This window comes from Hyalella azteca, unplaced genomic scaffold (assembly GCF_000764305.2).
Source record: "Hyalella azteca isolate HAZT.00-mixed unplaced genomic scaffold, Hazt_2.0.2 contig13850, whole genome shotgun sequence".
In the NCBI taxonomy this organism is placed as follows: Eukaryota; Metazoa; Arthropoda; class Malacostraca; order Amphipoda; family Hyalellidae; genus Hyalella; species Hyalella azteca.
This window is the reverse complement of record NW_025943756.1, coordinates 1-12,334: the sequence shown is the minus strand read 5'-3', so window position 1 is coordinate 12,334 and position 12,334 is coordinate 1. Positions and strand designations below refer to the sequence as shown.

The 12,334-nt window shown below is 39.6% G+C and overlaps 1 protein-coding gene across 1 annotated transcript; it reads right to left on the bottom strand.

Annotated features, from left to right (window-relative positions):
• Positions 1 to 342: 342 nt before the first annotated feature.
• LOC108668729 (tyrosine-protein phosphatase 10D-like) lies at positions 343 to 11,475 on the bottom strand (the record flags this gene model as incomplete). The annotated part of the gene is given in 18 exon segments (XM_047883853.1): positions 343 to 781; positions 2,027 to 2,271; positions 2,676 to 2,824; positions 3,345 to 3,473; positions 4,348 to 4,476; positions 4,746 to 4,752; positions 5,428 to 5,605; positions 6,036 to 6,231; positions 6,681 to 6,807; positions 7,150 to 7,240; positions 7,772 to 7,890; positions 8,333 to 8,397; positions 8,743 to 8,817; positions 8,856 to 8,978; positions 9,334 to 9,534; positions 10,229 to 10,398; positions 10,622 to 10,781; positions 11,345 to 11,475. Coding segments are annotated over 18 exon segments (2,327 nt in total), but the record flags the coding sequence as incomplete, so codon positions are not given.
• Between the last annotated feature and the right edge of the window lie 859 nt (positions 11,476 to 12,334).

Genomic DNA, 12,334 nt, shown 5'->3' with positions numbered 1-12,334 from the left:
TGCAAAATTGTCCCAAGTGACTTGGGAGTTCACTTCAGTCAGAAAATTTTAAAAGAATATTTTTGTATAGATAAATAAATTTTAAAGAAATCAGTCCGTTTTTTTGGTCCCCCCTCGTACAATACATCAGCTGAATACGATTAGTGGCTAAAAGTATGCCTAGCCAAAATATAAACTATTCCTTTAACTAAATGGACGGCTTTTATGAATTCTGCACAACCAATGCGTCAATGAACGGGGCCTATACTTTCAAAAAAAGTTAAGAGATCGTAAGTTCATCAGCCAATCATTGACGGCCTTTCAAGCAAAATCCACCAATCATAGACAAGAAAATAGAGCGTAAGTTCACTTAGCTTCACTTAGCGAGTTTTGAAAGTATGGCCCCGGGATGATAACAAGCTAAACGTAAATGCGTCAATTGAACGTGATAATAGGCTTAATAGCAAGCTAAAACCATCGTCAATAAACTCATTCGTTTTCTCTTAAATCATCATACGTGTAGAACGAGCTAATGTGATAAATTTACGGCAATTTCACCGTCGCATGAATTTCGTATTACCCTTGAGGATTATCTTTAAAAGAGAACGCAAGCGCTTGTAAAATCAAATATTGTCTAGATTTTACTGATAGCGTCCTTTAAACATTTAACTCAAGAAGAGTTGAAGAAACGTTAAAAAATACAAAAAAGGCTGGCTTATTTACAAGGAAGGAAGACTCTTTACAAATCAAGGATGATGGAGGAAGTTCATTTACATGCCGGATTCCGCAATGCCCTCGTCATCTGTTGGGAAAAAAAGGAAATTGAGAAATAATTAATTCTATATTATGTCTGACTTTCAATAGGAGGCATAAATGTTTGTGATCTGCCAATTCGTTTTCATATTTGATTATAAAGAATATCAAATTGAAATTCAATATCATTCTAATCGTAAAACAATTTAGATATTACTAACAAAATTACTTAGGTAGCCCAGCTCAAGCAAAACGCAACCTCGAAACATTAAAAATAACTGTCATATGTTTATTAAAAACTGTCATTAACTAAAAAACTGTCAAAAACTGTCATACAGTTTGCCCCAAATTTGAACAGTTGCAGTTAAATCACCCGAAAGCGTCTAAGGTTAGTCGGCTAACGGAAAAATGAATTGATTTATCAAAGCCCACACACATTTAAATTCATTCGTTGGAATATTTTTGGTTTCGTTAGTTAAGCCAAAAACAAACAATATATGTTACTGAAGTCAAGATTAGTTATGCATTCTACTTCAACGGTAAATCCTGTCACACTCGGTCTCTCACGTGAGTATCTCTTCAGTTGAAGGTAGAAAATGAAGGACGTTCGTATAATCGCTCCTTTAAAAACATTATGTAATTTTTCCTCGTAATTTCTCAGCTGCGAGAAGTAAGGTGGACTATTTCTCTTGCTTATTTTGTCTGAATCATTCTAGATGTTTATTGATCGAAATATTGGATTAAGGAACAAATTCTGCCAACTTAAATTTGTGATCGAAATGTTTATATTTTTTGATCGGGGACGTATGTTCTTGTGACTGAAGCTCGTTATTGGGTTATTCTCAATACCCGTCTTGGTCAGGGAGATCATTTTTTTTTTTTTCTCAACTCAGTGCCACTTATCATCACTTAGATGAATTTCACAGCACAAGAATGGAATGTTAGACATATTCGTGTGTTACACACGAAGCAGATGTCACCTAACTACTGTCGGAACATTTGTGCATTTTGTACCGAACGACAGTGCACCATTCGACACCGAACCTGCAGTTCATAAATGAAGTCAAGAAGCATTGAGCTCACTGTTATTCCAGTCGTATGATGCGTACACAACAGATATAGCAACGAATAAAATCTTAATTTTCCGTGAATAAATATACAATTTGTGAATATTAACCATATAAGACCATTCAAAGACTGAGAAAACAAGGAATAGGATTTATCAACCACTGCCGAAAAGACCAACTATTAGACTTAGATGTATAATGCACAAGTCAATGCCATAGCTTCTCACCTTCATAAGCCCTGTTGGTATGAGTTTCTATTGGTCGATTGCTAAGCCCTAGAGCCTCAAGGCCCTGGATGACGACCATAAGGCACTGGTGGATGCAGATGTACTGCTGCTCGTTCTGCACCATGCACGTTCTCTCCCTCCTCATCTCGTACACGATGCCGAAGATATCCACGTAGTCCGATACTCGGATGCTCTGAAGTATTCTGTCGAGGGCGATGAAAGTGCCCGATCTCCCCACGCCAGCGCTGCACACAGAGACGCCGTTTTGATTTAAATTTTTAGACAGCTTTTTCGAATAATATGATACTTTTCCACTTCGATTCATTTTCTCCAGAATGGCTTTAATAGAGCGGCATTATATTTCCGGGTGTGGAATCGTGCTCGGAAGCCTCGATCCAGTGAAACAGCTAATCAGATAATCTAAATGCCGGTTTGTTCGAATGAACTTATAAGCAATGATCTTTGAAATATGCAATCTCTCACTACAAAAGCATCCTTATTTGGTTCAGTTCACGCTAACTTAAGAGAGAATTGCTCTTTATTCACACGTTGCGATTTTTCAACAGTGAACTATTCAAAATAAAGCATTCGATATGCAGCTTTAAATATTTGCCAAAGATATATTTAAATAATATGGTGCTGAACTTGCCTGCAGTGCACGACGATGGGGCGGTGGTCAGGAGGCACGCGCTCTCTGAAGGCTCTGACGAAGCGCACGAGCGCCTGAGGCGGATCAGGAACTCCGAAATCCGGCCACGTGGTGAAGTGGAAATGGCGGATAATCCGACTCTGGTCTCCCTGGGAATGAATATCATGTTCAATTAGACTATCCACTTACTCCCGTCATTATTCAAGGCAAATTGAAAAAGAGATAACACGTGCATGCCCATTTAATTAGAGTTAATGCGGTATGAAAATTTAACCGAAGCTTTCACACCTCCAAAAATGAATAGATTAATCAAATACGACCGAATAAGTCGTTGTAACAAAGTCAAGTCGTTCAGTATAGAAATACGTTTATTTTGATGAACAACATTTATTTATTTGGCAAATAAGATGCAATTTCTAGTGTGATCCTTTCTTGAGCGACTCGATTTCGTTCACGTATCGTACTTTCTTCGACCCTCACATATTGCTGCTGGGCCTATACATTCAAAAAAGTTAAGATACCGTAAGTTCATCAGCCAATCATTGACGGCCTTTCAAGCCAAATCCACCAATCATAGACAAGGAAATAGAGCGTAATTACTTACGTTCACTTAGCGAGTTTTGAAAGTATGGCCCCAGGATGCTACTTAAACTTGGGCCGCTTACGTACCTTGCACACGCGGAACTCGGTAACGTTCCAGTCCGGGAAATGACTTTCGTTGAGGATGGTCACTTGTATGTCCCCGTAGTAGGCGGGCTGCGTGTCGTATGGCCAGTAGTGGTCACATTTCTCACGGCCCTGTAAGCAATTACAACTTTTACGCATATAAGAGATGCAAGCGTAGAATGCGTAAAATATTTCCAATTTTTAATAGCTAAAGGATCATTGCAAAATTTAAAAAAACGATATCGTGTACGTACATTACTAACAATCTGTTACTGGTGATGAATAAATTTGGCCTCTATAAGATTTACCCGCTCACGAAACACATTATGCAGAAAATCAGTACTAATTCGTAATACGGCTAGAAAATTTTCTAAGTTCACACTTCATAATCTCATACATTTCTCAATAGCAACATAGCCATGAGACTGACCTCCTCCACACTATCAACGCAATTCAACATAGGAAATGGAAGGAGAAACCATCTGTACTTTCTTCTCTCGAACCGTAAAAAGAAAAAAAAAGAAGGTAAGGGAACAATATTAATTCACTAATAATAAATAGAACATTATGGAAAAGAAAATTTTTACTCCAAAAACTTGAACCTACAAATGACAATTGAAACAACGAGAACGATTACAAAAAATACGATATTAAAAATAATTAGCGACCTTCTTCACGCTTTTAACCTGAACAAGACCTCAATTTTAACCTCAACCTGAACAACCTTTTTTTAACCTCAACCTTAACCTTAACCTTTTTAACCTTAACCTTTTAACCTCAACCTTTTAACCTCAACCTTAACCTGAACAAGACCTCAATTTTAACCTCAAGACAATTGAACAGACGGACGGAAGATAAATACCTTCTCAAAGCAGTGCGTAAGCTCTTTACGCTCTTAAATTGAACCAAATGAAGACAATTGAACAGACACACGCAAGAGACACACCTTCTCAATGCAGCGTGTAAGCATGACTTATAGTAACACATCTTCGCTGTAGTAACACACCTTCTCAATGCAGCGTGTGAGCATGATGATGGCGCGGGAGTTGCTCTCCCAGCACATACGCCAGTAGTCGTCCCGTGTCGACGCCAGAGGTCCTTGCGTTACGATGAATTCCCGCGGTGAGTTGAAGCCCTGCACAGTGTAAAGTGTGCAGTGTACAGAACAAAATGTACAGTGTAGATAGCATAGTGTACAGTGCATCGTGTACAGTACGCATGGTGCAGTGCAAATTGTACGGCCAAGTCAGACTCACCTGTATACTGTATATTAGAACACCTGCACAGTGTCAATTAAGTGTGCAGTGTAGAGAATAAAATGTACAGTGTAGATAACATAGTGTACAGTGCATCGTGTACAGTACGCATGGTGCAGTGCAAATTGTACGGCCAAGGCAGACTCACCTGTATACTGTATATTAGAACACATATAGAACAAAAATCTCCCTTCCGTCTGAACTTTTTTATTAACACTACTGGCAACTTCAATAACATTTAAAATTTTAAATGTCTGATTGTCAAGAGACTCATAATGTTCATCATAAATATTTTTAAAATTGTCAGATTTTAGTTTTATTTATTAACTTGCTCATCCATTAGCGAGTGCCAAAAATTTATTTCCAATTACATTTTGTGAATCATGCCCAAAGTTGACTGTATTTCTTAAACGATCAGTAATTCTTTCTTCCAGTGTTTTATCTCCTGAAATTTTCATCAAAGACCCTAATTTTACACAATGAAATGTATTGCGTTTGCTTCAGGCGTCGTGCACTACTTTCATTTAATTAGATAAGAGAAGGAAGAACGGAGAGGCATTTCATCCTGGCCGTTCTTCAAGCTAAAAACTAATCATTTCGATGATTGACTGGCTTAAATTCAAGATTTGTTAGGTGAAAATAGCATATTAGTCAATGANTACCTTGTCTCGATGATGGACCGATACCTTGTCTCGATAATGGACCGATACCTTGTCTCGATGATGGAGCGATACCTTGTCTCGATGATGGACCGATACCTTGTCTCGATGATGGACCGATACCTTGTCTCGATGATGGACCGATACCTTGTCTCGATGATGGACCGATACCTGGTCTCGATGATGGAGTCGCTGATGGAGTGCACGTCATCGCGCGGGTTGCCCTCGGTTGTTTTCTTGACGGAGAGACCCGAGCGTCGTCGCCGCACCAGCACCACGATGATAACAACCATCACCAGAACCAGCACTGGTATCGCCACCGCCAGTCCAATGTTGTTGCTCTCGAATTCTAACAATAATACTACTTTAGTACAAATCAATATGTGAAAATATTTGAACAGCAAGATAAAGAAAGCATTTATTGTAGAGATGTGTAGTTGCTCTTGAATTCTAAAAAAATAGTACTTTATTGTAATTAAATATGATAAAAATCTGTGAACAGGAAGGTAAAGAAATTATTCAATTGCAAACAGAATTGTTGCGCTCTAATACAAACAACAGAAAATTAGCACAAGTCAATGAGTTGCAGCTATGTAAACAAAATGATTAACAAATTTTACAATGAGAAAAATCAATTGATCAATATTATTATTAAAGGAATTTGATGAGTGGATGTCATTTTTTCAGCGTTAAAAAAAATAAATTCCAAGAATTTAATGCACTGAGGCATTTTCCGTTGCTTGACTCCAAATAAAAATTACCGACTTGGCTGAAGTTACCTGTTGCGATGGAGTGACTGTAGAAAGTGTCGGCAAACTTGTCGGGCGCCGTGTAGGCTCGGATTTTAACCCTGTATGTGGTGCCGGGCTTGAGAGGTCCGTTGCAGTACTCGCGCGTCTCAGGACAGCCATCCTCAGATCCTATGACGAAATCCTCGACCGTGGACTCGTTGAAGGGGTAGTAGGGATACGTCGCCTGAAGGGGCGGGAGAGACGTGACGAATATACGGTTTCAGATGAGTTATTCTTCAACTGAATTATTCATAGATTGAGTTATTGATAGTATCGTTAAGTTAACATAGTTAACAGTTTTTAGCGCATTTTCTCATTTATGGAAAAAAGGCGCTATTGTGCTTGTCATGTCCGAGCGTCCGTCTGTCTGTCTGTCTGTCTGTCTGTCTGTACGTCCGTGACTTCACGTTTTCGTCGACGAGAAAATGCGCTCTCTGTCACTCACTTCAGTGAGTACTGAGTTATATTTTTTGAACCGTTATGACGATGCAACCCTCTTTACGAATCACACTTTTTTATGGAAAGAGTCCGTGTAACTAAATAAATTAAACGTAAAATTAGCGTAAAGTTTTTGTATAAATCAGTATTTTAGACTCGAAGTATGTAATTCAATGCAATAGTCATATGACGTACCTGATAGGGCGGCCATGTCGAGTAAGCCTGTACGTCCCACCAAGTTAGCACCTCCAGACCTGACGCGTCCCTTGACGCGTCTTCTGCCACGATCACCGAGTAGGCCATCACCTTGCCATTCTGCTCACTGCACATACAAATTTAAAATACTAAATGTTACCTTGATACCTTCATATAAAAAAATAGGGCTTCATATAAAAACATAGGGCTTCATATAAAAACATAGGGCTTCATATAAAAACATAGGGCTTCATATAAAAATCTTGACCACCATATTTCATATTTTCAGCGCAATTCATTCTTTCTTTATTATTTCAAAGTATTTCTTAGAACGTGTTGACAAGTGAAATAATGAGAAAAATTTGACGTGTTGATTCTATTAAACTTTTGTTTCAAGTCCCGTCAGACAATTTACAATTACAAATAATATGCTAGCGTTTTAAAAATCTTGAATAGTAAAAGTTCGAACCTGAAGTAGTTTTTACGGTAGCGAATGGTGATGGTGCGGGAGGATTTCCCCATCTCAGTTGGGAACACCTGGGGACTCGGCCTCGGAGGAGCTGCCCAAACAAACATCAATATCAGATACTGAAATTTTACGCACTTTAACGTCCAAATCTCTGTAAATTACATGATAGAAATTTATCAAACTTAACCCAGTGAAAATTAACATACGAGTAGTCAGCTTATGATTTGGTTTACCAGAAGCTGGGGTGACTCTAAATTTTGTTAGGGTTGAAGACCAAATTTCAGGGCAATTTAGAGCAGAAAAACATTTTTTAGAAAGAACCCGTCCACATATTGAAATCTTGAACTTACTCAGAATCTTAAATTTGTTCAGTTACGTAAAATAATTTTCGTTCCAAAAAGAAGTCATCTTTATCCAATATCAGTATGAAATAATATCAAAAAAATGCATAAAAATTCCTGCGCTGGTCAAAAGTTCCACGGTGATCGTTTAGAAAATTTCAACATAGTCGATGATCCAGTTTAACCTACGCGACGGTGAGTTAAAAATGTCAGTAGAACGCAATAAATTTTCACAGTATGAATTCTTCAATGTGTTAAGATAATGCAAGATCAATACTAACCATCGATAGGTGTCGCTTCTTCCCACACTCTGGACAGCCCAGGTCCTTTGTTGTTCCAAGCCTGGATTTTGAACACGTATCTCCTGCCCGGTACTAAACCTGCGATGCTGCCTGTNGTTCTGAGACATATATTCCCTGACATAATTTCCTTTGAAGAAGGAACATTGTTCTGAGACATATATTCCCTGACATAATTTCCTTTGAAGAAGGAACATTGTTCTGAAACATATATTTTCTGACATAATTTCCTTCGGTTCAGGCTGAAATATAGTAGTCTTAGGAGTAGAGTAAAAAAATAGAACTCAGTACTCACTGCAGTGAGTGACAGAGAGCGCATTTTCTCGTCGACGAAAACTTGAGGTCACGGACAGACGGACTGACAGACAGACAGACGGACATAGCGAGCACAATAGTGCATTTTTTCCATAAATGAGAAAATGCGCTAAAAAGGAACCAAACCCCGCCCAGAGACCTCAAAAGATATAATTTTAGAAATAAATGAGTCGACCTGAGAAGGAAGTACGTACATATGCAATTAATGTGCTTCACAAAGTATTGCACGATTCGCCAGCTGCACTTATGACGGTGCGGTCAGGGTGGATGTGGATCGGCACGAACTCTTGCACCTGCACAAGTGAAATTTATTCTAGTTACGAGTTTTGTTTTTCATTTTTAAATATTTTTTATTTTTAAAAATTGCAGAGGAAACTTAAGTCAGTACAATATGATTAAAGTTGTTTATATAAGTGGTAGTAGGAGAGTTGAAGTCACCCACCATGCCAGGGATGCTCTCTCTCACTTGGCAGACACAATATACGACTCCGAGGAAATTTATTCAACGCATTTGATAGATCACAAAAATCTTATCAGTACATAGCGTCATTTAGATAGATGGTAGTAGGAGAGTTGAAGTCACCTATTATCAGTACATAGCGTCATTTAGATAACAGGTAGTAAGTGATGTCACCCACCATGCCAGGGATGCTCTCGCTGGTATTGAAGGAGGCAGACACAGGGATGGACTGTCGCAGGATGCCGGCGTCGGACGCCCCGGCGCGCGTGATCGCAGGATGCCGGCGTCGGAGGCCCCGGCGCGCGTGATCACCGTGAAGACGTAGCGGCGGTGGGCGCGTAGCCCCCCGATGGTTATGCGCTCGTGGGTCGTGTAGTTTGTGATGAGTTGATCATCGGCGTTCAGGTGCTGCACCTATGATCAAAAAATTATCCATTTTTGGAGAATGATCGAATAAGTGGAATAAATCATTTTATTCTATTTTAAATATCAAAAATAATACTCATTTTTGATAAGAAATGCGATCGAATAAGATTTCATTCTATCTTAAATAAATTCAGTTTAAGTATTAGCCTAAATTTATACTATCAAGGAGATATTAAGTTAACCATTCTTAATAAACTTCGGTTAAGACGATTAAAACCAAATTTCAAGAGCATAACTCACTTCGAACTCGAACTTCCCGGCAGAATGTTTAAGCTCAAAGCCAGCAGCTTTAGTGATAAACATTTATTTACCACAAAGATTTGCTACAATAGCAATTTCTCACCTCAAATGAGTCGTACTCTCCGTCAGGAGGAACCCATTCGAGCGCGATGCTCGTGTCGTAGAGGTAGGTAGCGTTAATGCCACTCACAGGTTCAGGGTACAACCTGTCTTGTCGCTGCAGCGGCTGACTGGTCACGTTACCAGACACCGTCCAAGCGGTGATGTTATACAGGCGACCAGGTACTAAATCTTCAAACACAACCTGGCAGAAATAAAGAAAATGGTTTGTTTCTGATACCGAAGTTGCGAGCAACTTTGAGAGCACATTTGCATCATCTGCAAGAAATGAACGTGAAACGACAGCCTTTAACTAAGTTTGCTTCGTGGCACTATCCCTAAATCGAATGATGTCAACAGTCCTATTGATATGAGTAGCATTGACAATAGCTTAAAAATCCACAGAAAAAATGTTGAAAAGGATCATAAGTAATCGCAATATTCATTTTTACTGATCGTTCCACTTTTTATACCTCTCGACTCTCGTCATCATTCGTATACATCTGCCAACTTTGTAATTAAGTTGATGGCTATATCAGCATATGGTCAATAGGTACTCTTTTTCAGCTAGTGGATACTCGTCGTCGCTGGTGATATTTTGATAAGTTCATTCTTGGTACAGGAAATTGTCAATTCATTTCTAGTACCATCTGTAAGTAATCATCCGATATTGAAATTCCCGATAATGAAAATTAGGCATAATTCGATACACAAGCATGAGAAATTTGATGGCAAAAACTTAGTACGAGAGACCGCCTCCACAAACCCTTTGAACTGCTAACGTCATAATTCATCCAAAGGATGAATTATCAAGGTTCCCGTTTCTATCCGAACAAACGTATTCTTTTAATCAATCAAAAAACCAGAACCTAATTACTGCGCAGAATTACGATATTTACCTTCCTGTTGGGATCTGTAGCATTTATCTCCTTGACGTCGCCATTGGAGAGCATGACGCGGTACGTGTCGAACAAGGTAACGTCGGGGGGGATTTTTGTGAACCTCACTGTGAACGATGAGGTCTCGTGGGGGCTGGTCACAATCGATATGTCAGAGGTGATGATTGGTTCTGGAAGAAAAATTATTTTTTCATTAATGATTAAAATATCGTTGTGAGGCGGCAGATAACTTGTATGGTTCCCTTGACTTTTGGAGGGAATATATATATATATGTACTATAAAAAAGCATGAAAAATATGCAAGGCAACAAATTCATCGAATAAGTTCCTGAACTATCCTTGTCAGAGTAGAAAAAATATAATTTTTTGCTATTTCGCTCGAATTTTACTGACTGGTGCGAGTAGTGAGCTGCAAGCGGTCGCTGCTGAGGCCGTTTGCCGTCGTGAAGACCTCGAAATTGTAGAGGTGCCCGGGGAGAAGCTCACCGATGAGTGCAGACACTTTCCTACTTATGCCTTCAGTTGCCTGACTGCCGGGGATCTGCTTAGACGCCTGCAGAGTTCAATCAAAATGAATTAAGATTATATTACTTTCGAAAACATCACAAACGCGGCAAACTTCAAGATTATTACTCCTCTCACTATCTCCTTTCAATTTATTCGTGAAGTAATTAGTCTTGCAAACATCTAATCATGATAAATATTACCAGAATCACATTTGGCATGAGATCTGTCAGCGTCTGCTAAATTCAAGTTAATCAATATTCATGTTTCCACTTTGGTGCATATGCTCCACCCCATTAACCCCACATGTAAGAACACCCAACTGGGACCGTCTATTAGGACCAACTTAGCATATGTACCTCATAGCATGCCTTGTCTTAACCATCATTGGGAACTCCATACCTTCTTGTCCGAGTGTCCCTCGAGCCACCACACGATGGTGTAGTCGTGCATATGTACACCACCACATAGCGTGCCTTGTCCTAACCAGCATCTGGAGCTCCATACCTTCTTGTCCGAGTGTCCCTTGAGCCACCACACGATGGTGTAGTCGTGCATATGTACACCACCTCATAGCATGCCTAGTCCTAACCAGCATCTGGAGCTCCATACCTTCTTGTCCGAGTGTCCCTCGAGCCACCACACGATGGTGTAGTCGTCGATGCGGCCGTCAGGTCGCGGCCACTCCAGCGTCACGTTACGAGAGTCAAGCACCGGCACCACAGACCGCACGGGGTTGGGAGCTGTCAGCAAGTGTCAACACGGGACTTTTAGGCGTGAAAATCGTATGTCAAGTGAGTAAGTAAGTTGAAAATTCTTCCTTCGAATTATACTTGTACTCTACATCTTCCGAGATCATAATTGAAAAACTCTTGTTCAGATGCATGATGGAATAACCAGTAAAATCGCTTTACAAAAGAGGAACTCATCATCTCACATCACCATCAATGCTAGTGGATTCTTTCTAAGACGGGCAAATTACAGATAAAGTTTCGATAAACAATTGAAATACTACTTTTTGAAGAATCATATTCCAGTAACACAAATCAACACGCGACTTATAGACTGTGTCTATGCCAGTAATTCACCACCTTCCATCAGCACGCGACTTGATTGTGTGTACGAATAACCCACTGTGAGTATGGAACTAATTCTACACATATCACTAACACGAGGCAACACAAGTCAACACGAGACTCACGGACTGTATGTATGACTGTGTCTATGCCAGTAATTCACCACCTTCCATCAGCACGCGACTTGATGATTGTGTGTGTGAATAACTCACTGTGTGTGTGGAAGTAATTCTACACATATCACTAACACGCGGCAACACAAGTCAACACGAGACTCACGGACTGTATGTATGACTGTGTCTATGCCAGTAATTCATCACCTTTCATCAGCACGCGACTTCATGATTGTGTGTACGAATAACCCACTGTGAGTATGGAACTAATTCTACACATATCACTAACACAAGTCAACACAAGACTCATGGAGTGTGTGTATATAGATGCTAGTAATTCATCAACTTTCATCACCACGCAACTCACGGACTGTATGTATATAGATGCTAGTAATTCATCAACTTTCATCACC